Genomic DNA, 26,240 nt, shown 5'->3' on the forward strand with positions numbered 1-26,240 from the left:
CTCAGTGCTGTCAGAGCGAACATGGCGGCCGTCAGTAAGTATCTGACAGCGAAGAACTCCTCCGTAGCCGGCGGCGTTCTGCTCCTCCTGTACCTGCTGAAGAGACGACGGAGGCAGGCCAGCGCACACGGGTAGGTTTAATGGAACGTTAAGCAACCGACGTGGAGTGTGTTTGTTTGCTCTGAAACGCGTACAAGACACCTTTGTTTCCCGTCCGGGTGTTGTGTGTGTGTGTGTTGCTGTCTTGAGTGTCAAACAGGACGGATGTTGAGTACAGGACAGGTGTACTCACTGTTAGTATAGTGGGGAGGAGGAGTGTGCCGTTATAATGATGATATAATGATAGGAAAGTGTGTGTTTATTTGTGTTCGTTTAGTGGTTGCACCTCCCAGCCACGTTGCTCATTCATTTGCTGGCCTCATATCTTTGAGGACAATGGGGGTCTTTGTGACCTGCAGGCAACCTCAACTGACTGGGATTTTATGCACGTATACTGGTAGTCTATAGTGATTATTACACATACTGTATGTTATTGTTATTACACATACTAGGAGTTGCACATTTAATATATTATACATTATGTTAATATTTTACACATTATATTTGTCTGTCATCATTCAATGTATTGAGTACAAAGGACCCCAATGTAAACCAGCCAGTGTGCTTTCTTGGGTTGAAAATCCAATTAGTAGAACTTTTATCTGAACTGTACTGTCCTGAGCTTCGAATTAAGTATTCGATCAATCAAATCAAACATGTTAATTTTTTAATATGCATGCAGATAGTAATTACACAGGTTACACAGGTCAGTAGAACTGCTGCTCCTACACTTGGAACAGGGCCGTGCTTAGCGATTTGGAGGCCCCAGGCAAACCCCAGTTTGAGGCCCCTGGGTCGGGAGCCATATGCGGGTCGCGGACCAATTTCTAGGGGTCGCGAATAAATACTCCCTTATGTTTTGTTTCCTATATTTTAGCTTTTAATTATTTGAAAATATATATATATATATTTTTTTTTTGAGTGCCAGCCTATCACCACTAGAGGGCGCCCAGTGACCAGAGAATAATAGAGATATGCTGGTAATGCATGCCCAAGCCCTGGAGCCCAAGCCCAAGCCCTACTTGCCTGAACACTTTCCTTTGTGCATGTACAGGAAGAGGATGAAGTTAGCTTGAAGTTAGCTATTGGCTACCAAGCATTTTAGAAGCCTTATTTTCGTCAACTTAGCCATGATTAAACCTTGCACACCTCATGCATGGGAAAAAAACAGAGAAGAATGAGCTCTAAAAAATCCAATGCAATCCTGGATTGCATTGGAGTGGATTTGTGCAGTTTGTTCACAGCTTTCAAACAAAAAAATCCGATTGGAAATCCGTTCAGGCATTCTTGAGATAATCGCCATTATGTTTTACATGTAATGTAAACAAAAATGGCTGCCCTGTATGTTAGATGGGGTTGTATGGGGGTGGAACATGCAAAATCGCGATTGAAATCATGTTCACCAGATTTGATGGGGTCCAAAAAAAAAAAAAAAAAAATCAAAAAAAAAATTTTCAAATTTTTTTTTTTTTTTTTTTTTTTAAAAAAGCCGAACTTGTTCGGGATCGGCACTCTACGATACGCTAATAAAGCCGAACTAGTTCGGGATTGGCACTCAATGAGTTAATAACACAAGTTTAATAGCCTATAAACTCTAGCACTTTTTCAAAAGAATTCCAGAGAAAATAATAAGAGGAGGAGGGAGAAAACAGGGGTTGAGTGTTTTACTCAGGGACACTGCAACACATTGCTAACCTGGCCTGGAATCGTACCTGTGACAACCAGGGATCTGGTTCCCTTGGCAGGCTCACTAACCACTCAGCTATGGATGGCCACAATGTTTGACATATAGAAGATAAAGAATGAGCTTCAACTTCTCTCACCAGAAGCAACTTACACAGGACAGGTAAAGTAATAAGAATAAGAATACTGAGTTAAACATTACATTACATGACCATGTTAACATCCTTTTGTTAAGGGCCCTTTTACTATTTATATATGAGGGTATTGAGAGCTTGAGTTTGAGAGCTGGTGGGGCACCAAATGAATTTGGGGGCCCTCAAAACGTTAAATATAAATATATACAGTATAAATCTTGTTTATATTTTTAAGGAGACTAAAGTAACTTGTGACATTAAAGCTCTTTTCAGATAATCAGAGCCCATTGTTGCAGCGACAGGCCAACTTCTTTCAGGTGGTAATTAGCTGCATGTCTGTGGCAGAAATGTCATCTAAGCCTAAGGATGGTTGCTTCATGTTAAATAACACACTTCAGCTCACGTTTCATACACTATTAAACCTATGAATTGAATCAGTTTTATTACTTATAGTGTTTTAAAAAAACGTAATTATAATAAGAATATAAATAACTTTTAAGTGCATGTTTTGCAGTGGTTTTCAAAGACAAAGTTTGTCTCACAGGACAGTCAGTGGGTTAAAGCTATACATATCCATTCGAAGTTAAACACATACATTACATGACTATGTTAAGGGCCTTTTTACTGTTTATTTATATTTGACGATAACTCATGGAGCCCCCTGGGTGTTTCTGTTTGAGAGATTGAGAGGCCCCAAATGGATATATTTGGGCCCCTCAAAATGTTAAATATAAATAAACAGTATACAAACTATGCGTGCCATCTTTAAGAAGCCCCAGTAAACCCTGTGAAAGTATTTCAAGTTAAACATCACATTTCATGTTAAGGCCCTTTTTTATTTACCCTTCTTTTATATTGATCTCATCCCGGGCCCCACTTCAAACTATCTGGGGCCCCCAAAATGAAATGGAATTGATACACATATATTATATGTATATATAAATATGGGGGCCCTCAAAACTTTTTTTAAATATAAATATATACACACATTAGAAATAATGTATCCATTCCCTGCATCGATCCTTCTTAAAGTTAAAGTAATGTACGTGACATCACAGAACAGACACAAAAGAACCGCTTGGGTAATCAGGACCATTGTTCTCTGGTCACACCTTTGAGAGCCACGCTCTTTTCAGATTCTAATGAGCTAATGTTAACCCTCACCCTCACTTCAACTGTTCTCTGTCTCACAGTTGAGAGCTCAACTGGGGCCCCCTGATGGCCATGTTGGTTAAAAAATAAAATAATAATAATAATCTCATGAGGCCCCCAGGCTGTGAGGGGGCCCCAGGCGGCTGCCTATTTTGCCTGTATGGTAAGCACGGCCCTGACTTGGAAAGGAGTCAGCTTAGGTGGTTCGGGCATCTAGTACGGATGCCCCCCGAGCGCCTTCCTAGGAAGGTCCTCGATGCACGTCCCACTGGGAGGAGACCCTGTGGCAGACCAAAGACCAGATGGAGGGATTATATCTCCAAACTGGCTTGGGAACGCCTCGGTATACTCCCTGATGGAGTGGAGGAAGTTGCTCAGAATAAGGAAATCTGGAGGTCTCAGTTGGAACTGTTACCCCCGCGACCCGATTCCGGATAAGCGGTTGAAGATGGATGGATGGACACAGGTCAATCAATCACACACATAGTTGTAGTTTCCAACAACTTACAAAAAAATAAGAAATAGGCCTATATTAATTTCCCATTTACTTATGTTTGTTACACATATATAGGCAAACAGTAGGCTTATACATAATTACACATTAATAGTAGTAACCTGTAATTACATATACTATTACTATACAATACTATTAATTACACATTGTGTCACACATTACACATAGTAGCACACATGTGTTAATTGCAAATTTATTGCGCCTTTGTTGCATTAAAGGGTGATTGAACTTGTCCATGGCCTGTGTTTATTTACACACTGAAATTGGTCAAAGTGCGTTTGGTTGTTTCTTGCTTCAGACTGTTGTATTATTGAATGAGTGTATTCACCGTTGTGAATGAAAATATTGCTGTGTTATATTGAATGTACTACATCATCACTGATCACTGATGTTGAGAATTACCTTTTCCCATTGCAGTAAAGCGAGGGGCTCTGAGCTGTTGCTGAACAATGAAGTAAGTTTACCATTTCAAGTTCGACAACATTAAGAACTCCTCAGAGACAAATACTTTGGCAACAGGCTTTACAACAGAGCCATATTGGAAAGAAAGTGGGCCAATTCTTTCCTTCCTTCCCAGGTCTTACCAATTATACTTAGGCTCTGTTCCATTTAGTGTACCACAGTGGTTCTCTTCTCAATTTTTTTAATTTCAAGGACCCCCATAACTCTGAGTGTGTTCAAAGGTTCCATTTGATTCCATTTGTACACTTTAAGAGTTACAAACCGTTAGGGTACCTGGACCCATAATTTGAGACGCATGAGGGTAGTAGTGGCTTGTGAACCGAAAGGTTCTCAGTTCGACCCCATCCCGCCCCCAGAGTTGGTGTCCAAGTGTCCTTGAGCAAGACGCTGAACCCCTAGTTGCTCTCGATGAGCAGGTTGGTGCCTTGCATGGTTTCCTCCGCCATTGGTGTATGAATAGGTGACTTTAATGAACAATCATTGATTGTAAAGCGCCTTGGATAAAGGCGCTATATACTGTAAATGCACCAGGGGTTGACACTAAGGTCTCAGAGGCACTTGCCCATCGGGCAAGTACAGGTCATGTTCTACTTGCCCGAAGGTAATGCCCACTTGCCCGAAAAGTAAATCGTCCCTTATAAAATGATAGGTACGATTTTAATTACCGCTCAATTTAACACTTATTTCTTTACTTTCTGGGGCTGTGCGATAAAATGTCATACCTCAATACCTCCAAATCCAAATACCAAATACTTTAGCTATGATTGAATATGTCTGTGGTTTCACACTTTTTTTTAAAAATATTTTTAAATGTAGCAACAGTAAAAACAGCACATTATAGGTAAATAGTGCTCTTATTTTACATTCCACAGACCAGAAGACAGCGCACTGGCCACGTTCAGGTGTTTAGACAGATATCTTGTGTTGTGTTTATAGACATTTGTGTCCCCTCTCAAATTAGCACCTTGCCCTGTCGGTCAACCTGAAAGCAAACTTCACCTGCCCTGACGTTTTATTTACCTGCCGGGGGCAGGTGGGCAAGCCTTAGTGTCAATGCCTGTTCACCATTTACCATTTACCCATGGTTGTTTCCAGTGATATAAGCCAACATGCACAATATCAGCACTCTTATGCTGCATTCACACTACAGATATATAGTTGAACGTTTTGCTTGCTTGGTCAATGTAATCTCAATGGAAACCAGCTTTAAAGATACAGGACACACAAAGAACGAAGGTTTGGAAGCTTTAAAGCTGGTTTCCATTGAGATTACATTGACCAAGCAAGCTAAACGTTCAACTATATATCTGCAGTGTGAATGCAGCTTTACACTGTTGGACCAGAATAGAACCGAGCCTTCATTAGTATCATTTGTAACACCTGAAGGAAATAAGGAAGAGGCCCAAATTCTTTCCAATATGTCAGATGTCTGCTGTGCCATATAGCCTATTGATTGTCAATATTGGCTTAGTTCCAGAGATGTGTGGGTACATGTGTGTGACATCTTTTGTTGACTCTGTTCACGCAGAAAGATGCCAAAAAAGACCGGGCGGCTGTGGACAAGGCGTTCTTCCTCCGAATCGCCCAAATCGTGCGGGTCATGGTGCCTCGATTTCTCTGCATGGAGGTGGGTCTTCTTAATAATTCTTTCGACAGTACCATCTACATCAGGGGTCTTCAACGTTTTCAGGCCAAGGACCCCTTAGTTGAGAGAGAGAGATGAAGCAGGGACCCCCACTACATATTGTATAAAATTGTGTTGCAGATTTTCATCGATTTCATAGATAGATTCATAGACTTGTTTGACAGCACGGTCATCAGTCTATGTTGGATTTGTGTTAATGTATTTTTTCAGCCATTTAACCACTTAAATCGTCAATAGTAGTCAATTTGATCTCCTCTTTTTTAACCTCTACACGAAACCTATTTGCCAAAAATAGCCAATCCGCTGTTTGTGGCTAAAGCTCTCCTCAGAATAGGGATGTGAGGGTTAAAGTTGTTAATTTAAAATAATTAACGTATCACAAAGATTTGGCGGACCCCCTGTAGTAACTCTGAGGACCCCTTAGGGGTCCCGGACCCCCTGTTGAAGACCTCTGATCTACATAATGTGTTGGATATTCATTACGTAGCAGTCGTCCTAATTATCATCTAGTTATCCGCGTATGGTTCCTTCTAGCCTTTTCTCATCTCTTGAGGAGTAAAGCCTGGTAACCACCTAATGCTGAGCACGTGTATAGTAGGGCGGGACTTGTGTTGTAGGCATGCACTTCCCCCGGAAGCTGTCCTTGACAACCGATTACAACACAGGTTTCATTCTTCAACGTGGAATTTAACCAGATGTGCAAAGCATCAGTGTAACTTCCTTCTTGGGGCGGTGCAGCTGCTTCCAGTACTTCTGGTTAGACACTCACTAGCAGGTCTCGCCCAGCGTGCTTAACCACTTAAACCCCAACATTCATATTTTAGGGAAAGCTTTTGCTGCAGAAAATGGCAGATCGACAAGCTTGTCGATGGGCTATTTTCAGTGGAAGCTTTCCCCGCAATAACAGAAAACAGAAAATACACTAGTGTAGAGTCGTGAGGTACTGCAGCGAAAACAGACGAATACACAAGCTTGAACTGCAATTTGATGTGTGCTTTTAGATACTGTATGCTGTTTTCAGTGTTTCTCAAATTAGGGACACCAGTGTTTATGTGGTTAATTAAATGTATAGTGCAAGCCTCTGTTAGGCTACATACATTAGGAACATACAGATGTCTTTGCCAACAGCTATGCATAAACCTAGAGCAGGGGAATTCAACGTTTCTCAGGCCAAGAACCCCTTTGCTGAGAGAGAGACGAAGCAGGGACCCCCACTACGTATTGGATTCATGTTAAATGTGTATTTTCAACTTAAACCCTCAATGCTTTGTAAACTTGACCTTTGGCTCTGTCTACTCTTTTCTTTCCCCCTGTACACCAAACCTCTAAAATAGACGATCTACAAGGAGCATTGTGAGCTTGTAGATCTGCTGTTTTTGCTAAAGTTCCCCCCAGAATAGGGATGTGAGGGTGCAAGTGGTTAAAGAAAAAAGTCCCTTATCCCCCCCCCCCCCCCCTGCATTATCTCTTGATGACCCCCTAGTGGTCCCAGACCCCCTGTAGAAGACCCCTGACCTAGACCATAATCAGCTGACAGTGTAACCACCATGACACAGTCTATTCTGGCAAGAACCTGCCATAGTCTCTCCTTACGGAGGTTGACCTTGAAGTAATTGATTCTATTGCTGAAACTGGCCTTGCACAAATCTCTGGGTGGACTGCAAGAGTAGATAGAGGAAATGTGTGTGTGTGTGTGTGTGTGTGTGTGTGTGTGTGTGTGTGTGTGTGTGTGTGTGTGTGTGTGTGTGTGTGTGTGTGTGTGTGTGTGTGTGTGTGTGTGTGTGTGTGTGTGTGTGTGTGTGTGTGTGTGTGTGTCCGTTTATATTACCATGTGAGGACCAGATGTCCTCACAAGTATAGTAGAATTGGAAAAAATAGACAATGTGAGGACCAATAGTAGGTCCCCATAAGGGTTAGGGGTTAGGTTTAGGGATAGAGGTTAGGGTAAGGCCACAGGACTTGCATAAAAATGAATGGAAGTCTATGTAATGTCCTAAGTAGGTCACAAATGTGTGTGTGTGTGTGTGTGTGTGTGTGTGTGTGTGTGTGTGTGTGTGTGTGTGTGTGTGTGTGTGTGTGTGTGTGTGTGTGTGTGTGTGTGTGTGTGTGTGTGTGTGTGTGTGTGAGAGCACATGGGCGTGTTTTCATGTGCACACGTGTCATTGCGTCATTTTTACACACTTCAACTTATCGTTCATGTCATGTGTAATCAATCCAGAGAGGGTCGGTGAAGACAGGCCAAAGGGCTGGTTCATTCAGCGCTGTGTTCTGTAATCAAAACCGATTGGCTTTCCACCATCATCCTCCTGAGTCTGACAAGCTCCTGAAGAAAGCTAGCAGAAATGGTGTCAAACACAATGAATATCGTTACTGTCAGTCAGAAACCTCTTATCTGCATATTCTAACTTTTTGTTTTTTCATAAATGAATGCCCTACTTGATCATTACTACAGCATCACACAAAATACATCAAAAGTGGCAGATCTGCAGGCTTGAAGATCTGCTACTTTAGCCATTTTTTATTCGCACAGATCAGGTTTCCACCCCGACAGCGACGATATAACATTCAGTATGACTTTATCTTTTTCCATTGTAATGTACCTCGCTCCGTTGTCTGTGATTCTCTGACTGCTCACATGCTGTGTCATTATGCCAAGTGGTCCGTGTGGTCCTGTGTATTCAATTCATCAAGTCGTATAAAGACATACAATACTATACAAGGTATCATCAAGTCTAAGAGCAGTCAAGGTATATTTACAGAAAAACAGTGGGGGTCATTTCTTTTGGCAAGCTAGAAGACTTGCCTAGGTCCAGTTGGAAATTGCAGACAGGTGCTCGTTTATGGCTGCAAGCGTGCAACCCTAATGCCAAAGAATGACATTGAAAATAAATATCTGGGTTAGACCATTATCTCCTGGACAACAAAATTAAATAAAATAGCACAGAATTACGATATTGTTGCTGTTGGGTGGAATACTTGCACGTCCTACTCATTTTGTTTATGAATAATAATGTGACGCGTTGTGAGCATGTAGATCTGCTATTTTCTACTACTTTTTCGTGATGAAATAAGATGTTCTGTGCGACAGCAACGATATACAGTTGCTTGTAGACACGCTAACCTTGGCATATGGCATAGTCATGGACTGGGACCTGAATTTAAACATGAACCCAATCGCAAACTGCAAAGTCAGTCTGCTATCACCTCAAGAATATAGCATGGGTTAAAGGACTTATGTCACAGCAGGATCTAGAAAAACCTGTCCATGCATTCATTTTCAGTAGACTTGACTGTACTGTACCGTACTATACTGTAACGTGTCTTTACAGATCCCCTAAAACAATCTATCAGACGACTGCAGTTGATTCAGAACTCTGCTGTTCGAGTCCTGACTAATATCAAGACAGTGGAGCATATCACTCTAGTCTAGTCCCACTCCTTAGATCCATACACTGGCTCCCTGTGTGTAAAAGAATTGGTTTCAAAACACTACTGTTGGTCTACAAAGCTTTGAATGGCTTATGTTCAAAATGCTGAACATTTCTTATCTTGTGCAATATCATGAACCATCCAGATCTCTCAGGTCATCCGGGAAAGGTCTGCTTTCTGTCCATAAAACCAAATCTGTTATTTTTACTTATTCTGTTTTATGCGTCCCAATGTCATTGTATAATTGGGTTTGCCTTGGCTAACCATTCTCATATTGTGCTGTTCTCACCACAGACAGGATACCTTATCTTCATTGCTGCCATGCTTGTGGCCAGGACCTACTGTGACGTGTGGATGATCCAGAACGGTACAATGATTGAAAGGTCAGGAGTACAGTCTGTTTGTGGGGGACACTTGTATTGTTGTTGATATAGACCAGTTGTTCTCAAATGTTCATTTTAAGGACCACATTTGTAAACTGTTTCTTAAAACTGTAAACCTTAAAGCTATACTGTGTAAGTTGCTCAACTAGTGGTCTGTAGCAGTATAGCAAACCGCGGTCGCGTCTGCTTTTTTCGGCCGTTTTTCGCCGCGGACCGGGCCTTCAGACCACCGCGTCCGCCACGCCGAGACGCATCCATAGAGGTCTCTCGTGTCCCTCTACGAGCAGCGGTTGGGGAGTTACATGCTAGACTTCTAGACCAGCGTAAACAAAGCTGTTGAAGCAAGCTATTTCCTGAAGAGACGCAAGATGCACTGTAATTGGCCGGTAGTGTATCATGTGTGTATGATCCGCAATGTGATTGGCCAACGTATACACAACGTATACGGATGATGCAGATGACGTCATTTTTCTGCGAAATCCGGACCCCGGCAAGGATCATAGAAAACATATAAAGAGAAGGCTTTAGAAGCTGAAAATAACGGAGTGGGTGTTCTAAAACTTAAGCGATTTAACAGTTAGGACAATTTTAAGATTTGTTTTATAAAAAAAGTTACATGGTATAACTTTAAACTGTAAAGTTATCTCATAGTTACAACCCCCTGATGTAACCTTGAGTGTCCCTGACCTCCCTTTGAGAACCACTGATATACAGTAGACACACCCATTCAGCTGAGAGTTGTATTACTGAATCACCTGTATTACTGAATCACCTGTTGTTCATTTCTAGTTTATTCTTTATTTTTTATATATATACAGAATAAGCACTACAGTGAAGAGAAAATACCCTAAGTATAGCACCCTGAGGGACTCCAGTGAACCATATAGGGTTTAAGTGGTTGAACCCCATTTAAGAATTGGGAATCTGGCTAAGGGAACCCATTGCAAACTCACTTTTGAGTTTTAGTAAGAACTGACAACAAACTAAGTAAACTGTAGCACTCTATTGTGTAGCACTCTATTGTGCTTGATTTCAATGTGGGTGGGTGGGTGGCATTGCTGTTATATTGTCTTTGCAGGCACTGATGATGCCTTTTGTCTTAATTCCCCACAGCGGGATCATAAGCAGAGATATAACTCTGTTCAAGACACACTTTTATTCCTACTGTGCTGCCATCCCCGGGGTAATTTGACCGTCAAAGTGATTGATTCTCATATAAATGCATTCCCCAAACCCTTTTAACCAGTAACATTGTGGTGGTTAACATCTCCTTTTTAATGGTATATTATTTTGATGTGTCCGTCGCTGAACATTCTTCAACTCATTCACTGCCGAGAATATTTAACCAAACCACTAACCACTGCCAGCTATTTTTTTCGTTCTTCCTTACCTTAGAATATTCTTACGGACACGGACACGCTTTCTGTGCTTCCGTGGGGGAATAACTGGTCGTTTGGGCCATGCATTCGTTAGTTATGGCCGTTTTGACAAACACAGAACGAAAACGAAATTAAACAGGAAGATGGAGATGTTTGCTGGCTTTTGAAAAATGGAGAAAAAAAATACATGTTTGGTGGTCTGGGCGTTAAAAAAAAAACGTGATAAGATGTTTTTGGCAGAGAATGAGTAACTGGCCTATGAAGGCCAGTGGGGCCTTAAAGTTGAACATAGTTTACAACAAACTGCTTCCATGCAATGAATCTATGGGTCTGTTAGTACTGTAGATGTCTCAAAGGGGAATTCCATCAAATGTATATGTTTAAGTATGTTTTTCTTATGGCTATTGATTGAATACTTTATTAGCATGAATTGAATTATTTATCAATGGATCATGCCATACAAATAACATTGTTAAACTGGGCTGTATTCCCCTTTTACATCCCTGTCAACTCCTCTGGTACCCTTTAGTCATCAGCACACTGATTGGTTGTTTTGTTAAAAGTTCTTGTACAAAGCACGACTTAATAGGTCCCTTTATAAGTCCTTATCTTATCAGAAGTGTATTAGGTTTTATTTGCATTATGTGTTAATAAGACCAGCAGGTGATTTGAAAATGTTGTCTTTAATTTGGCACGATATCTTCAATAGTCCTGCATAGATTAACAATTGATAATTCCCAAAATCCCCTTTGACTTGCATTGCGCAGTGAAACAAGTCTAAAAATTCACACTTTTTGCACATAAATTATGTGAATATACATGTAGCAGCAGATTCTGCCAATGCAGAGAATTACAAAGCTTGATTCAGTGGAGGGTTTTTTCTTCTTCTTTTTTATTCAAAGGTAAACCTTTAAGTTTACAAGCCAGAAGAAGGACCTAAATATAAAAAGCGTCACTATTGTTTTTTTCCCCTCAGAGTTGTCCAACCTAGATAAACGTTATGGGCCGATGCATACTCCACTTTTAGAGCTGAGTTTAAATTCGTTCGGCTCTGTCCAGACTACAATATGACATCATTCAGAGGTTCGTAGGGGCGGGTACGGTCATACATTTGGCTGTTCGGTGCTGCCGTGATGTTGTGACCCCGCACCGCACCAAATTAAACTCTAAAAGTGGAGTGTGCAATGTGCATCTCCCCTAAGTTGCATCAGTTATCTGTTCCACCAGCCATGCTGTGTCGAAATGTTGGCTCATTCTTGTGCATGTTGTGGTTTGCAGTGCAATTATCGGTCGATCGACTAAAGATTTCAAGAAGTTCTTGTTCAGCTTTATGAAATTCATGCCAGTTGTAAGTTCTTTTTTGTTCCCTCATCTCTTGTTTTTGTCGCACTCTTTAGTCGAGTGTGCCGACTGTGATGTAATTCATCTTTCTTTGAGATTGCATTGTAGATTGTTAGTGAACAATTCAGAGGAGGCCTGATTAATGTTAGAAACCCACCTAATATGATTACTAACATTAACCTTTCTCTTAATATGACCTTCATTTTGGGTCTGCACAATTAATCGAAAGTAATCGGAATCGTCTGATTTTATGTTTCCCAATTATGTAATTGGGAAACCTGGAAAAGTAATTCTACATCTCATTTGGTCTGCTTGTCCTCTTCCTCATCAATGTTCTGGTTAGTAGTAACCAGAACATTTTACAGCCCATCTCCCCATCCATTGGGATCACACACACTCAGGAAAATACTAGAGGTCATTTACATACCATATAGCCAGATATTTGGCCCTAAACAAAATGAGTAGTATTTAAGAAAATGTTTAAAATGCAAACAAAAAACCGTCAAAGATTTTCATGGTCAATTATTGTACTCTAATAATTGCGATTTATAATTTTAGCGATTTATTGTGCATCCCTACCTCCAATACATCATTTCCTACTGATCTTAATGCTCGCATACATTCATTGGAAAACCTGCTTATTGCATGATTAACATATTGCTCGTGTTTGATGAGCTGTTATCAAATCAACCAAATCAATGTCAGTCAACTCAATACATCTGTGTACTTTCCTGCTTTGCAATCTGCCTTTTTTACAATCTTGTTTATTTCCTATTGTTTTATCATTGCAATTACAATTCATCCTAAGTGTCTTCAAATGCATGAGTAAATGAAATAGAAAACAATACTGCAAAGCATAGCCTAAGTGCCATGCTTGAATGATGGAGCACATGGTGAGGTGTGTGTGTGTGGTTGGCCTATTGCAGATTGCCTTGGTGAACAACTTCCTCAAGTTGGGCCTGAACGAGCTGAAGCTGAGGTTCCGTGAAAGGCTCACGAAGCACCTGTACGACCAGTACCTCAAGTAAGTCCTCTCTCAGTACACTGACCGTGTTCTGTCTGACCACGCTTGGAGAAGGGTTTGTTTCTGGACCGCAGATTAGGCCTGTGACGATTCACTTACCTCCCGATTCGATTCGATTTCGATTCATAGGGTGACGATTTGATTATATCACGATTATTGCGTTTTCCTGCGATTTGCGATTCGTGTCACGATTATTGCGATTTTTCCCCAAAAATTACAGCTTTTTTATATTGAAACATTTTAAAACAATTCTAAACAATATAAAACATTAAAAGTTGAATCATATACTTCAAATCAATGCAGCCAAATAAAGTCAGTCAATCTTTCTGACATTTATTTCAGCCAAAGTGCCAGTGGTACAACATTACAACAACATGTTCCTGGTCAAGATGCCAGAAAACACAGAACACAACAGCTGTGCTGCAGGCCTAGCCATAACATGACATCCTCATGACCTAAAACTGTTCCTTTAGGACCTGTACTTACTCTGACTGAAAGTGGTTAATTTCACCTTCAGGTTTATTTTTTTTAAATAAATAAATAAAATCGGGAAAATCGATTCTGAACTTTGAAAATCGATTAATTGAATCGCCGGCATTAACATCACGATAATATAGTAAATCTATTTTTTTGCACAGGTCTACCGCAGATGTGGTGCGGGAAAAATGCATATCGTTGCTGTCGGGCAGAAACCTCTTATCTCAATATTGTAACTTAAACCAACCCGTTAAACTAAATGAATGCCCTACTTGACCATACTAGAGCGTCACACAAAAGTAGCAGATCCACAAGCTTGAGCTCGTAGACCTGCTACTTTTGCTGTTTTTGAATTTGAATCCTGAAAAGTAACAGTTTTGGATATCTGTTCTTATTTAAGATCTTTCCGGTCACAGTACTGTCACTCACAACCTCCCTGCTGAGTCGGTGAACAGCTGATAACACGCCACCTTTTCTTAACTGTCACCTGTCAACCTAAAATACATACTGCATGAAGTGACCATACAAAGTCACATTTTATATCTATGCAGTATGTGTACTCATGTTCACTCCCACGATATACAAGTGTGCTGGTCCCCTCTAAAATCTGTTTGGGGGGGACTTAATGCCGGTTAGATTGATTCAGAATGCTGTTGTTTTGCCTTTGTTCTATTTCAACCTTCTCTCATGTATCATAGTCTACAGACTCTACACAATGTTTCAATTTAAACATATCGATTCTTGTGAAGATTTCCAGGCGAGCATTGATTTTATGATCAGTATTCATGTACAGACTTTCCTAGCGTGAGCCTTGTTTGTGTGATCAGCATTAACCTAAAAACATAGGTTGCAAGAAACTTGTGATGAGACAATACAATAAGAGTACTGAATTGTGTGTGCCGTGCTTCTGCAGAGGTTACACATATTACAAGATGGGTAACCTGGACAACCGGATAGCCAACCCTGACCAGCTGCTCACACAGGATGTGGAGAAGTTCTGCAACAGTGTGGTGGAACTCTACTCCAACCTCAGCAAGGTATTGAGCTGCATAAACCTTCGATAGATTCCCGAGATATTCCCGATGTTCCTGGCCACCATGCCCAAAATTCCAGAGATATTTGTTTTATTTCATTTAATCAAACATTACGCTGGTGTTGATCTTGTTTTGACCCGGAAACAGTTCAAACCGGATATGAAAAAAACAAAAAATGATCTGCATTGGCTCCCATGTTAAATTTAGCAGGAAAACGCCCATTTCTCTGTTTCCTCAACCTGCCACATGTCCTGTAGCATGTACTAGTCAGCTTGTAGCTGTGGAACATTTGGTCACGTCAACATGGATTATTTTTCCCTTCGGCTCTATTCCGCGGCATGCGCGAGGATCGTGCGTGATCCGTGCACCAGAAGTTGCACCAGAAGTTAAATGAAAGCAGTCAATGAGTTTATTATCATGTCTTCTCTATCCCTCAGCCTCTGTTGGACATTGGACTGTATATCTTCAAGCTGACAAGTGCCATCGGTGCCCAGGTACTGTTAACTTGATTGTAGCGTACAGCTTTACAAACCCACATGTATTCCAGGCCCTCTTCACAAAAACAGGACATCTGGTGTCACCGTCTCCCCTCCTCCCCACAGGGCCCAGCCAGTATGATGGCCTATCTGCTGATCTCAGGCTTGATCCTGACCAGAGTCAGGAGACCCATAGGGAAGATGACAGTCATAGAGCAACGCTACGAGGGAGAGTACCGCTATGTCAACTCCCGCCTCATCACCAACAGGTAACCCACCCGTGATACCTTTTTTTTAGAGCTAATTCCATGTCCTCCAACCCCCCATCAATGGCAATATCTGATGTGTGGATGTTCTGTGTTCACTGCCTCAGTGAGGAGATCGCCTTCTACAACGGGAACCTGAGAGAAAAACAAACCATTTATGGCACCTTCAAGAAACTGGTAGGTTATACGTTTTTGTTTGCTTGGTTTTCATGGGTCTCATGTTTGATTTCAATTCAAAGGATCTTTATTGGCATGAGAAAACATATGTTTACATTGCCAAAGCAAGTGTCAAAATATATTAAGAACAGTTGAAAAGGGGGAACGTATATACAGTTGGAGGTTGTGTAAACAAGAGATCTGTCAAATGTCTTTGTTATATACAGGGTATAAAGCTTTTTGAAACAAATGGCAGCAATCTTTTGCAGTCGCTTTGGGACAAATAGCAGTATTTCTTTTCTCAAAAGGATTTAAATAGTATACAAAAAAGCCTCCGATTTTCAAATGTGTTAAAGGTAGCAGCTCTGGTTTATACTGTATGTGCAGTAGGTCTAGACGTCACTCAATTTCAGTAAGTGAATGTTGTTCTTTTGTCTTCAGGTCGACCACTTGCATAATTTCATCTTCTTCCGCTTCTCAATGGGCTTCGTGGACAGCATCATTGCCAAGTGTAAGTCCAGTCCATCCAGTCTCCACAACTGCCAGTGCCTTCTGTCACATACCGTTGTTGCCAATGCCAATGTGTCGTGGAGTCAGTACAATTTTTTGCTTGGACTTGCCAAGCTGAAGTGGGTAAATGCTGTAGGTTAATGTTGAATGTACACCTGGCTTGCTTGTGCGATATCATTTCCAGGTGAATGCGTTGTTGCACCATGTATTATTATGCTCCCACTTGGGTCCATCATTCAGCAATACATTTTTCCCATCAGTCCTATGATGACGACACACAGACAGACGCATAATACATGTTCTTTCATCTACTAGGGCTGGTTAACGAATATTCTAATTTTGAATAATCTTCGAATATTCAGGAATACATTTATTATATTCCAATATAACAATTTATATTCCATTATTTTTTAATTTTTGTATATATTTATTTTTTAATACAATGCAAAAAAAAAAAAAAACATTTTATTTTGGATACCAGCAGAAGAGGGACAGAGTCAGTTGTACTATAGTCTATCAAATATATTAGATATTCGGGCCAATTTCTAAGACCAATATTCTAATTTAATTTCTGGGGAATGTTAACAGCCCTATTCACCTATCTTTATTGTTTTGTCATGTTTGAGCTTTACCTATATTTAGTTTCTGTTTTGAAGCACATTGAATCTATGCCAGTCATATGAAATGCGTTGCATAAATAAACTGGACTTGACTTCTCCTCGACCTCCTCCTGCTCCTCCCACAGACCTGGCCACGGTGGTGGGCTACCTGGTGGTCAGTCGACCCTTCCTGGACCCGAACAGCACCAGACACCTTCACAGCCAACACTCTGAGCTGCTGGAGGTCAGAATGAACACACACACACACACACACACACACACACACACACACGACTGAGGCCTGTCGTCTGGCACACTCTGCCAATGGCATTGTTTTCTCCGCTAACCAAATATCCTGTTGGCGCTGAGATAGAAGTATTTTGATCACTGAACATATTACGATGACGCTTTACGAGTAGGGGTGTGACCAGCTACGCTCTTAAGCTTTGAAGTGCCAATTATTGGACATATTTTGCCTCCATTGAGGAAATACATGGCAGTAGGTCAACAGTGGGGAAAAAAACGGGGTGGTAAATAACAGAAAATGCCACCACGTCAGCTCTGCCAGGCTGTTGCTCTGTTTCTAACAAGGAAATGCAAAGCAATTGCACACACATCCCCATAATAGTTGCTCATGGGCCAACACATTTTCCCATAAAAACCTGTTGTGCTTGTAGGACTACTACCAGAGGGATAATACTGTACGTATTATTGATGTTGTAGGTTTACTAGCAGATTGATTTTGCTGTACTGTGAAATGTGAAAAAGATCCAAAGCTCGACTGGTTATCTAAGCCTAAAGCCCCTATCAGAGTCCAGGGTGAAGAGCTATCCACCGCAAATTTTAGGTGGAAAGCTTTCCACCTCAAGTCAGAAAATATGTGAAGGCCATCATAGTCAGTCACGGTGAAGTCCTATTCACTGTGACTGACTGGTCTAGATCGACCAATCAGTGAACGGGGTGAAGAGCCTATCTGTCTGAAAGTAAAAACAGAGAGATGTGTCGGGACTCGCGGTGGAAAGCTCTTAACCCCGAGGAATGACGTAACGTTGTAGTTTTATGACTCAAAAAGACTACACCGCGGTGGATAGCTCTTCACCGCGGTACCGACTCTGATAAGGGGCTTAAGACGAGACCCGCTGCAATGGTGTCCACTGTCCAAGCAAAGGACCAGCAAATAATTACAGCAGTGGTTTTCAACCTTTTTCAAATTAAGGACCATTATTTATTCTGCATTTGAGCCACGGACCACCATTTGATGAGATTTAGCCTCTCAGACCCAAAACTTAGAATACTTTGTTATCAATGGATAACATTTTGTCCACAATTCCATGATATAATTAATGTGGCACAATAAGAGAGATGAAAGGCACACATTGATCAAAATAAAGTTTCATTTTACGCTTTCAAGAGTTAAAGATCTACTGTATAAGGGACCATTTGGTTACCAACTCTCCATCATTTAGCTGGGGACCACCTGGAACCCCCTCAAGGACCACTCGTGGTCCCGGACCACTGGTTGAAAACCACTGATCTAGAGCAGTGGTTCTCAACCTGTGGGTCGGGACCCCCAGGAGGGTCCCCAAATTATTTTGTGAGGTCCCCAGATGATTAGCTTAATGTGAAACATTGTTCTCTCTCTCAAAAGTAAAAAGAAAAACAACAAAATAAAGTTTAAGTGTATAGAGGGTATCTGCATTCTGCACATTTCTAAAGTGACAATTTAAGGACTTTTTAATACCTCTGAAATGACATGTTAAATTTGTCAAAATTGACAGAAATTGTGAAAATAGATATTTTCACACTAGAACGGTGTTATACAAATTGTAATGTCTTAATTCATTGAGTGCCTATCCCGAACTAGTTCGGCTTTATTATCGCATCCCAGAGTGCCAATCCCGAACTAGTTCGGCTTTTTAATTAAAAAAAGAATTGAAAAAAAAAATCTTTTTTCAATTTTTTTTTTTTGTCCTCTGTTTACAGAGGACGATATTTGCCGATATTTGCTGATATTTACCATCCACTCCAATGCAATCCAGGATCTTTAGAGCTAATTTTCTCTGTTTTTTCTCCCATGCATGAGGTGTGCAAGGTTTAATCATGGCTAAGTTGACGAAAATCTAAATCTAAAATGCTTGGTAGCCAATAGCTAACTTCAAGCTAACTTCATCCTCTTCCTGTACATGCACAAAGGAAAGTGTTCTGGCAAGTCATGGCTCCAGGGCTTGGGCATGCATTACCAGCATATCTCTATTATTCTCTGGCCACTGGGCGCCCTCTAGTGGTGATAGGCTGGCATTAAATGAGTTAAGTTAGTGCTCGTCAGGGTGGGGGGGTCCCCAGTTAAAATATGATTATTTTGGTCGTGGCCTGAAAAGGTTGAAAACCACTGATCTAGAGGGTAACTAGTAGCGACCTCCAACGATGGTATGGTGTGACTTGAAAGCCTCTTTAACAGTATGTATTGACGTTGTTCTTGCAGGACTACTACCAGAGTGGTAGGATGCTGCTCCGGATGTCCCAGGCCCTGGGGAGGATCGTCCTGGCTGGCAGGGAAATGACCCGCCTCTCAGGGTGAGCACTCACTCCTATCAAATCATAACGACTGTGGTATTAAATGAAAGAACCGGACTATAGTATGGGAAAAACCAGATGACCCTCATATTATGCAATGTAGCATAATAAGCATAAGATTTGTGTCAAATATAAAGTGTGTGACAAATATAATTTATAATCATTAGCAATAGCCAATATCGGACATCCTTATATTAGAATTAACTTATGTCTCTACTATCCCACCAGATTTACTGCTCGAATCACTGAACTGATGAAGGTGCTGAAGGACCTCAACAGTGGCAAATACGAGCGTACTATGGTCACCCACCAAGAGAGAGGTAACTCCATCTAGAATAGAAGAAAGTCGCTGAGCAGTTACTGTAAGGCATTGCTTTTCAACCTTTTTCATATCAAGGTCCGTTATTTATTTGGCATTTGAGCCACAGACCACCATTTGATGAGATGTAGCCTCTCAGACCCAACACTTGGAAAGAATATTTTGTTATCATTGGATAAGATTTTGTCCACAATTCCACGCTGTTTTGATGTGGTACTATAGGAGAAATAACAGGCAAACGATGACCCAAAAAGGAAAATAAAAGTCTAATTGTCTAATCGTGAAATGAAACCAAATGGACCCGTAAAGGGTCCGTTTGGTTTCATTTTACACTCTCAAGAGTTAAAGAGCTATAGCTGGGGACCACCTGGAACCCCCTCAAAGACCACTGGTGGTCCCCGGACCACTGGTTGAAAAACACTGCTGTATGGTATCTTCGTGATTAATGTGCAGCGGTGAACCTTTAATCGAATCCTCTGCGATTGTTTCCGCCGTAGATTCGGACGCCGTTGAGAAACTGACGTTGGTACCAGGAAGTGGCCGGGTCATCAATGCGGACCACATTATCAAGTACGTGTGACACGCAACCCTCTCATCTATCTCCATATTCTAGCTTTTTGTGTCAACGCCCTACTTGACCATACTGCAGCGTCACAACACTATCCAAAGTAGCAGATCTGCAAGCTCGAAACTCAGAGCAATAATTGACAAGATATGCTGGAGGTAGATCTAGAAGTAGAGCTGCTACTTTTGCTATTTTTGAATCCTGAAAAGTAACAAATATTTAACATTCTTTTCACAAGTTCTGTGTTATTAAGTGGCTGTGCGTCCCTTTTTGTCAGGTTTGATCACACGCCACTAGCTACACCCAACGGAGACATCCTGATCAGAGATCTGACGTTTGAGGTAAGGCCTAACAGCGTTTCAAACTTGTGGATCTTCTACTTTTGAATTTGAATCCTGCTGAAAAGTACAAGTATTGGACATATAACATATGAGACTTCCTATAGATGTAACTGTCTGTGTATCATGTGCAGGTGACATCAGGCACCAACGTCTTGGTGTGCGGGCCCAACGGCTGCGGCAAAAGCTCACTCTTCAGAGTCCTCGGAGAGGTTAGGACCTTTTCAGAATGTTTTCACCCATTCCCTAATCCATATTCATATACTGGCAAGAATCTGAACTGCATCTTTCTAATGTACAGTATATATGTGTGCTTTTCAGCTTTGGCCATTGTTTGGAGGGCAGCTCACTAAACCTGAAAGAGGAAAGCTCTTCTATGTTCCCCAGGTAAAACTCTTCTTTGTGGTCTTGTTGTGAGAGCCCTGAACATGACGATGAAAGTGTTTATCCTTTTATATTTAGCCATTTTTCTATAGAATGACTTCAGATAAGATGTCTGTTTCAGATCCAAGTATGACATTCTCTATCTGTCGAAGTCCCACAGCGCCTCTCTGAGGCACATAAGTACCATTACAATTGAATCTGCCGTGTTCTAATGGATCTCTTCTCCACTAGCCCCTCCATAACATTTAATCTAGTTTTTTTAAGTTGTTGACGGAATTGTCAATATATTAAGTCATAGTTTTAGTTACCATGGCTTAGTATTTATTTCTTTTTCCCCAGTGAAAAAGTAGTCAACGAACATTTTTTCGCCATAGTCGTCGAAATTAACACTGGTGTGTGTGTGTGTGTCCGTGTGTGTGTGTGTGTCCGTGTGTGTGTCCGTCCAGAGGCCCTACATGACCATAGGCACACTGAGGGACCAGGTCATCTACCCAGACACATTCGAAGAACAGAAGAGGAAGGGCATCTCTGATCAGGTGCAAATCGCGACACACTATGTAGTAGGGCATTCACGAATAGTGATTTTTAGTATTCGAATTATTCAACCTCAAAGTATTCGAATAGTCGAATATTCGACACGACTGGCCAAACTGTCAAATATTAAGTAAGCAAGTGTCGAACAATCTGCTATTTTCACAATATTTATCTGCGGAACCGAGTCACATTAAATGTAATACCTACAATTCCAAGTGCTTGTCGGGGTGGGGGTCCCCAGTTCAAAATAGGTTTATTTTGGGGGTCACGGCCTAAAAAGGTTTGAGAACCCCTGGTATAGAGCATTAACAAATTCATCCACCAGGGGCATTGACAACACATTCTTATGACTTCCTATCTAGCCAAGCTTTATAAACTATATATATTTTTTAAAGAGAGAGAAAAAAAAGGAAAAAAAGCGAATATTCGACTTTGGGTGAACAACGTTGAATAGTGACTTTGATATTCGAATATTTGGTGAATGCCCTACTATGTAGCAACAACAACAAATCACAAATCACAAACCCTTGTGGAAAAAGCTGCTACGTCCTTTAGTATTCCTTGTTAAGTGATTTTATTTCTCTCTCTGTGTGTGTGTGTGTGTGTGTGTGTGCGTGTGTGTGTGTGTGTGTGTGTGTGTGTGTGTGTGTGTGTGTGTGTGTGTGTGTGTGTGTGTGTGTGTGGGGTAGGTGTTGAAGGAGTATCTGGACAACGTCCAGCTGGGTCACATCCTGGAGAGAGAGGGCAACTGGGACATCGTCCAGGACTGGATGGACGTGCTCAGTGGAGGAGAGAAGCAGAGGATGGCTGTAAGACTCAATTCTGTCCAACCGGTTTTCTTTATTTTATTACGATGCCACAGTGCTTTATTGTCAGCTCACAGCCCTGTACGCAAGACATATACACACATTTGACATAACACTGAAAACAAAAACAAAATTACATGCATAAAAAATATACACAAAATTTGAATATTGTGTAAAAAGGCATTGTAGATGCCTTAGCACCCCAAATCATAACTGACTTCAGAAACTTCCCACTGGAGTTCAAGCAACTCTGCCTTCAGCAGGATGACATTTCTCTATTATAAATCCTTGTTTTGAGTGGTCTCGTGTAATATTGTAATATTTTGAAATATGGACTTTTGATATTCATGAGCTGTATGCCATAAAAATTCAAAGTTTTAACAAAAAAAGGTTTGGAATAATTCAATGACTGTCCAATGTATCTAGAATATATGAAAGTTTCAAGAAATATATGAACGTTTCAAGAAAATGTACTTTTATACAATATTCTAATAAAAGGATCTGTATATATAAAGACAAGAGCAATGTCCACCACTCCCTGGCCAAACTCCTGATTAAGCCTCAAAGTCGTCTGATGGACGTGACCTTATTGTATGCTGGAACAGTGTATCTCCTTCCTGAAAGCACAACCTATAATCTCCATTCATGGCTAGTGTTTGAGGTGATATTCCTTGCCATCCTGCGATTTATAGAGCCTCTGAAGTGGTTGCCCAACAAGCTTTGAACAAATGTTCAGTTGTTGCAGCAGTTGGGACTTTCAGGTTACAGACAAACATCCATACCAGGCGGTATTACAGTACTGAAGAACACTCATAAGAATCTGTCTGCTAGCACCAAAATATCTTGGACAGCAATGAAAATGGAATCTTTGCTTTGTTTTCAATCTCCTCTTGCCATGACAAAAGGTGGTCTATTGCTACTCCTAGGCATGTATACGAACATACCTGGCTGATCTGTTCACTATGAGTAGTAATGGGGGATCTGTGTATCTCTAGCGTTGTGCCAAAAACGATCTTCTTTTTCATGTCTTTTTCGTGTTAATATTTATTCTGTGTTGTTGAAGTTATATTCAAGTAATATTCAACTTTGCTTCTTCCCATATGGCTCTTGTGTGCAGATGGCCAGGCTGTTCTACCACAAGCCCCAGTTTGCCATCCTGGACGAGTGCACCAGCGCAGTGAGCGTCGACGTGGAGGACTTCATCTACAGCCACTGCAAAACAGTAGGTTCTACACATGCCTTAGAAAGACGGATTTTACTTAACCACGTCTTAAACCCTACAGTATATCGTTGAGCGGAGTCCTTCAGGGCTTTATACTAGTGTATTTTCTGTTTTCCATTATTTTGTGGAAAGCTTTCGCTGAAAGTAGCCGGACGACATGCTCACAGCGCGTGACTGCGTCCCTTGTCGATCTGCTCTTTTCTGCGAAAGCTTTCCCTACAATACGGATGCTAGGGTTTAAGTGGATAACCACTTTTTGTTGTTAAAACAATGTAAACACTTATTTGAACCGTTTTAACCACTTCATTTATACTTTCTTGCATGACACTGTTGTCCAGTGAAAATAGCTACTGTACAAGCTCCCAACTCATTGCATTGTGATGCTTTGTGAGCTTCAAGATTGACTATTTTCACTATTTTGGAGGGGGGGAAAAAACACGTTTTAGACATGACATAGGGACACCGTTATGAAAGTGACAGCAGTTTGAATGGTGCTACAGTAGGAGAAGCTCTAATGTCTTTCACTTTTTGTTTGGTCCCCAGGTTGGCATCACCCTGTTCACTGTGTCCCACAGAAAGTCTCTGTGGAAACACCACAAGGTAAGAGATCTCCTTTATCAGTGATTCTTTTCACAACTCCTAATAAACACTACCGTATTATCAAATAGTAGCGGGAGGGTCTGACACCATTTTGCATATTAAATGCCGGTTCAAATAAACGCTGCTGGGGTCCCAAATAAAAGCGAAGGCTATTATTTGTAGTTTCTTCAGCCTAATTTGGGTCCCTCCGGGCTTTGATTTGAGTTTCTTCAGCGTAATTTGGGTCTGCCCAGTTCTGCAGTTTCTTCAGCCTATTTGGAACTGTAACCATTACTGAATTTGCAGCTCAACAAAAGTGAATTCATGCTAGTGTATGACGGAGGACAATTTCACGATAAATAATGTATTTATTTATCACGATACACCAGTGGTTCTCAAAAGTGTCTTCCAGGGACTCTGTGGGTTCCTTTATAGGGGTCTAAATTGACCCATACAAGTCTCTAACTCTAAACAGCATACAACTGGAACCAAATGAACCCTGACGGGTCCATTTGGTTCCATTTGTTCACTGTCAGAGTTAAGGGGAGACCTTGAAATTTGAGAAAGTTTGAGAAACACCGCGATAAACGATAATAGCGATTCTCGTCCCATCCCTACCGTCTTGATACTGACAACATCTTGTCCTCCGTCTCACACAGTACTACCTGCACATGGACGGCAGAGGGAACTACGACTTCAAGCCCATCACGGAGGAGACGGTGGAGTTTGGCTCCTAGTGGATTTTCACTATGCCTCGACCCCAGCTCTCACAGCCACAAATCCCCTGCACTCAAAAATTTCGGAAACTTTAAAAAAAGAAATCATAGACTGTGCCGTTTTTAATCAACCGTAACTCTGTTTTACGAGATGTTATTTAAAAAAAAAAAAAAGAGTCTTTAGTTGTGATTAATAGATTATTGATAATAAATGTAAGTTGATTGTACAGAATGTAACTTTGAAATGTAACGGCCTGTTAGTGGTCAGTCTGGACCAGACTTGTAGAGCTTGTAGACGCAAGGGGCTAAAATCTAGAATAATTCTTTTGCATCACACACACACGCCATGAGGACTGAAATCATGTCTCAATCGATGTAACTCTAGGTGGAGCTAGCCTGCCCTATCGTTCTGCAAAAGCAACAGGTCACCCCTCAGAATCACGTGTTGTTGTCGTGGTCCTGATCACAGTACAATAGTTATATGCAAGAAAGAAGCGCAACATGATGAAATGTTGTTGATTTGTTTTGTTTTCGCTGCTCCAGTTGCACAAGTGTATTCTGCTGGCTACTGTAACCCCCATGGGGGATATAATGGTTTAATCTGTGAAACCCCATTTTAAAGTGCCGTCTCTTATAGCCAGCGTTCTGTGTGTGTGTGTGTGTGTGTGTGTGTGTGTGTGTGTGTGTGTGTGTGTGTGTGTGTGTGTGTGCGTGTGCGTGCGTGTACGTGTGTGACTGCTGCCAACTGTATAGAGCTGAAAGTCTCTGCCAGTGAGGCGGTGCGGTACTCCCTGCAGTTACCGAATAGCCTTGTACAGGAGCCAACTCTTTGTCTGAGCTGTTTTCTGAACTGTATGAAGGATTTGATCGGTGTTTGATAGGATGTTTGTCTAATGAGGATAGAATCACACACGCGCACACACACACACACACACACACACACACACACACACACACACAGCTTGTGTGATCTTGTAGATCTGCTATTTATGAGCAGTATTAACAAGAGCTTACAACTAAATAACTACATTCATTATATGCACACAAGACAGTTTGTGACATGGTGTGCGCACAACAGCGACTATATAACATATTTACATTAACGTGTGTGTGTGTGTGTACTTTGGGTAATGGAATCAGGTTATTCCGGGATTTAGGGGGGGGGGGGGGGTGAAACGTTGCCAATGGATGTAATTGAATTGGGGTTTAGGATCGTTCAGTACTTTCTCAGAGGCACATGTGTGGCCGAAAGCCTTTCCTTAACCCTGCCATCCCCATCCTTCTCTGTTTGCCACTGTAAGATAACACTATTATTTTTTTGAAATGTAAAGCAACTTGTAGAGAACTCCCTGGTTTTGTATGAATAATGATTTACGGTATTAATGATGTGATTCTGCACTCGCGCATGGACCTGCAAAATAAACTCAACAGTGCATTTTC

General features: G+C 41.2%; 1 protein-coding gene across 1 annotated transcript; it reads left to right on the top strand.

The window, feature by feature from the left end:
* LOC308306465 (ATP-binding cassette sub-family D member 3-like) lies at positions 1 to 26,240 on the top strand. Its single transcript, XM_080751477.1, has 23 exons — positions 1 to 131; positions 4,000 to 4,036; positions 5,573 to 5,671; positions 9,413 to 9,501; positions 12,159 to 12,228; positions 13,148 to 13,245; positions 14,636 to 14,759; positions 15,194 to 15,250; positions 15,359 to 15,501; positions 15,606 to 15,675; positions 16,096 to 16,165; positions 16,910 to 17,007; positions 19,246 to 19,337; positions 19,566 to 19,657; positions 20,154 to 20,226; positions 20,499 to 20,562; positions 20,694 to 20,771; positions 20,881 to 20,946; positions 21,390 to 21,479; positions 22,167 to 22,286; positions 23,401 to 23,505; positions 24,049 to 24,105; positions 24,744 to 26,240. The coding sequence occupies exons 1-23, from the start codon at positions 22 to 24 to the stop codon at positions 24,819 to 24,821; spliced, it is 1,980 nt and encodes a 659-aa protein (XP_080607603.1). The 5' UTR covers positions 1 to 21; the 3' UTR covers positions 24,822 to 26,240.

Source organism: Nannobrachium achirus (genome assembly GCF_963921795.1).
Source record: "Nannobrachium achirus genome assembly, chromosome: 21".
Taxonomy (NCBI): domain Eukaryota; kingdom Metazoa; phylum Chordata; class Actinopteri; order Myctophiformes; family Myctophidae; genus Nannobrachium; species Nannobrachium achirus.

Bases quoted from the DNA above. Each gene is read 5' to 3' on its own strand.
- LOC308306465 (XM_080751477.1), top strand. From the start codon at position 22: ATGGCGGCCGTCAGTAAGTATCTGACAGCGAAGAACTCCTCCGTAGCC. The intron at 15,676-16,095 runs GTAGGTTATACG...TTTTGTCTTCAG, and splicing joins ATGGCACCTTCAAGAAACTG to GTCGACCACTTGCATAATTT. The intron at 17,008-19,245 runs GTCAGAATGAAC...TTGTTCTTGCAG, and splicing joins AACACTCTGAGCTGCTGGAG to GACTACTACCAGAGTGGTAG.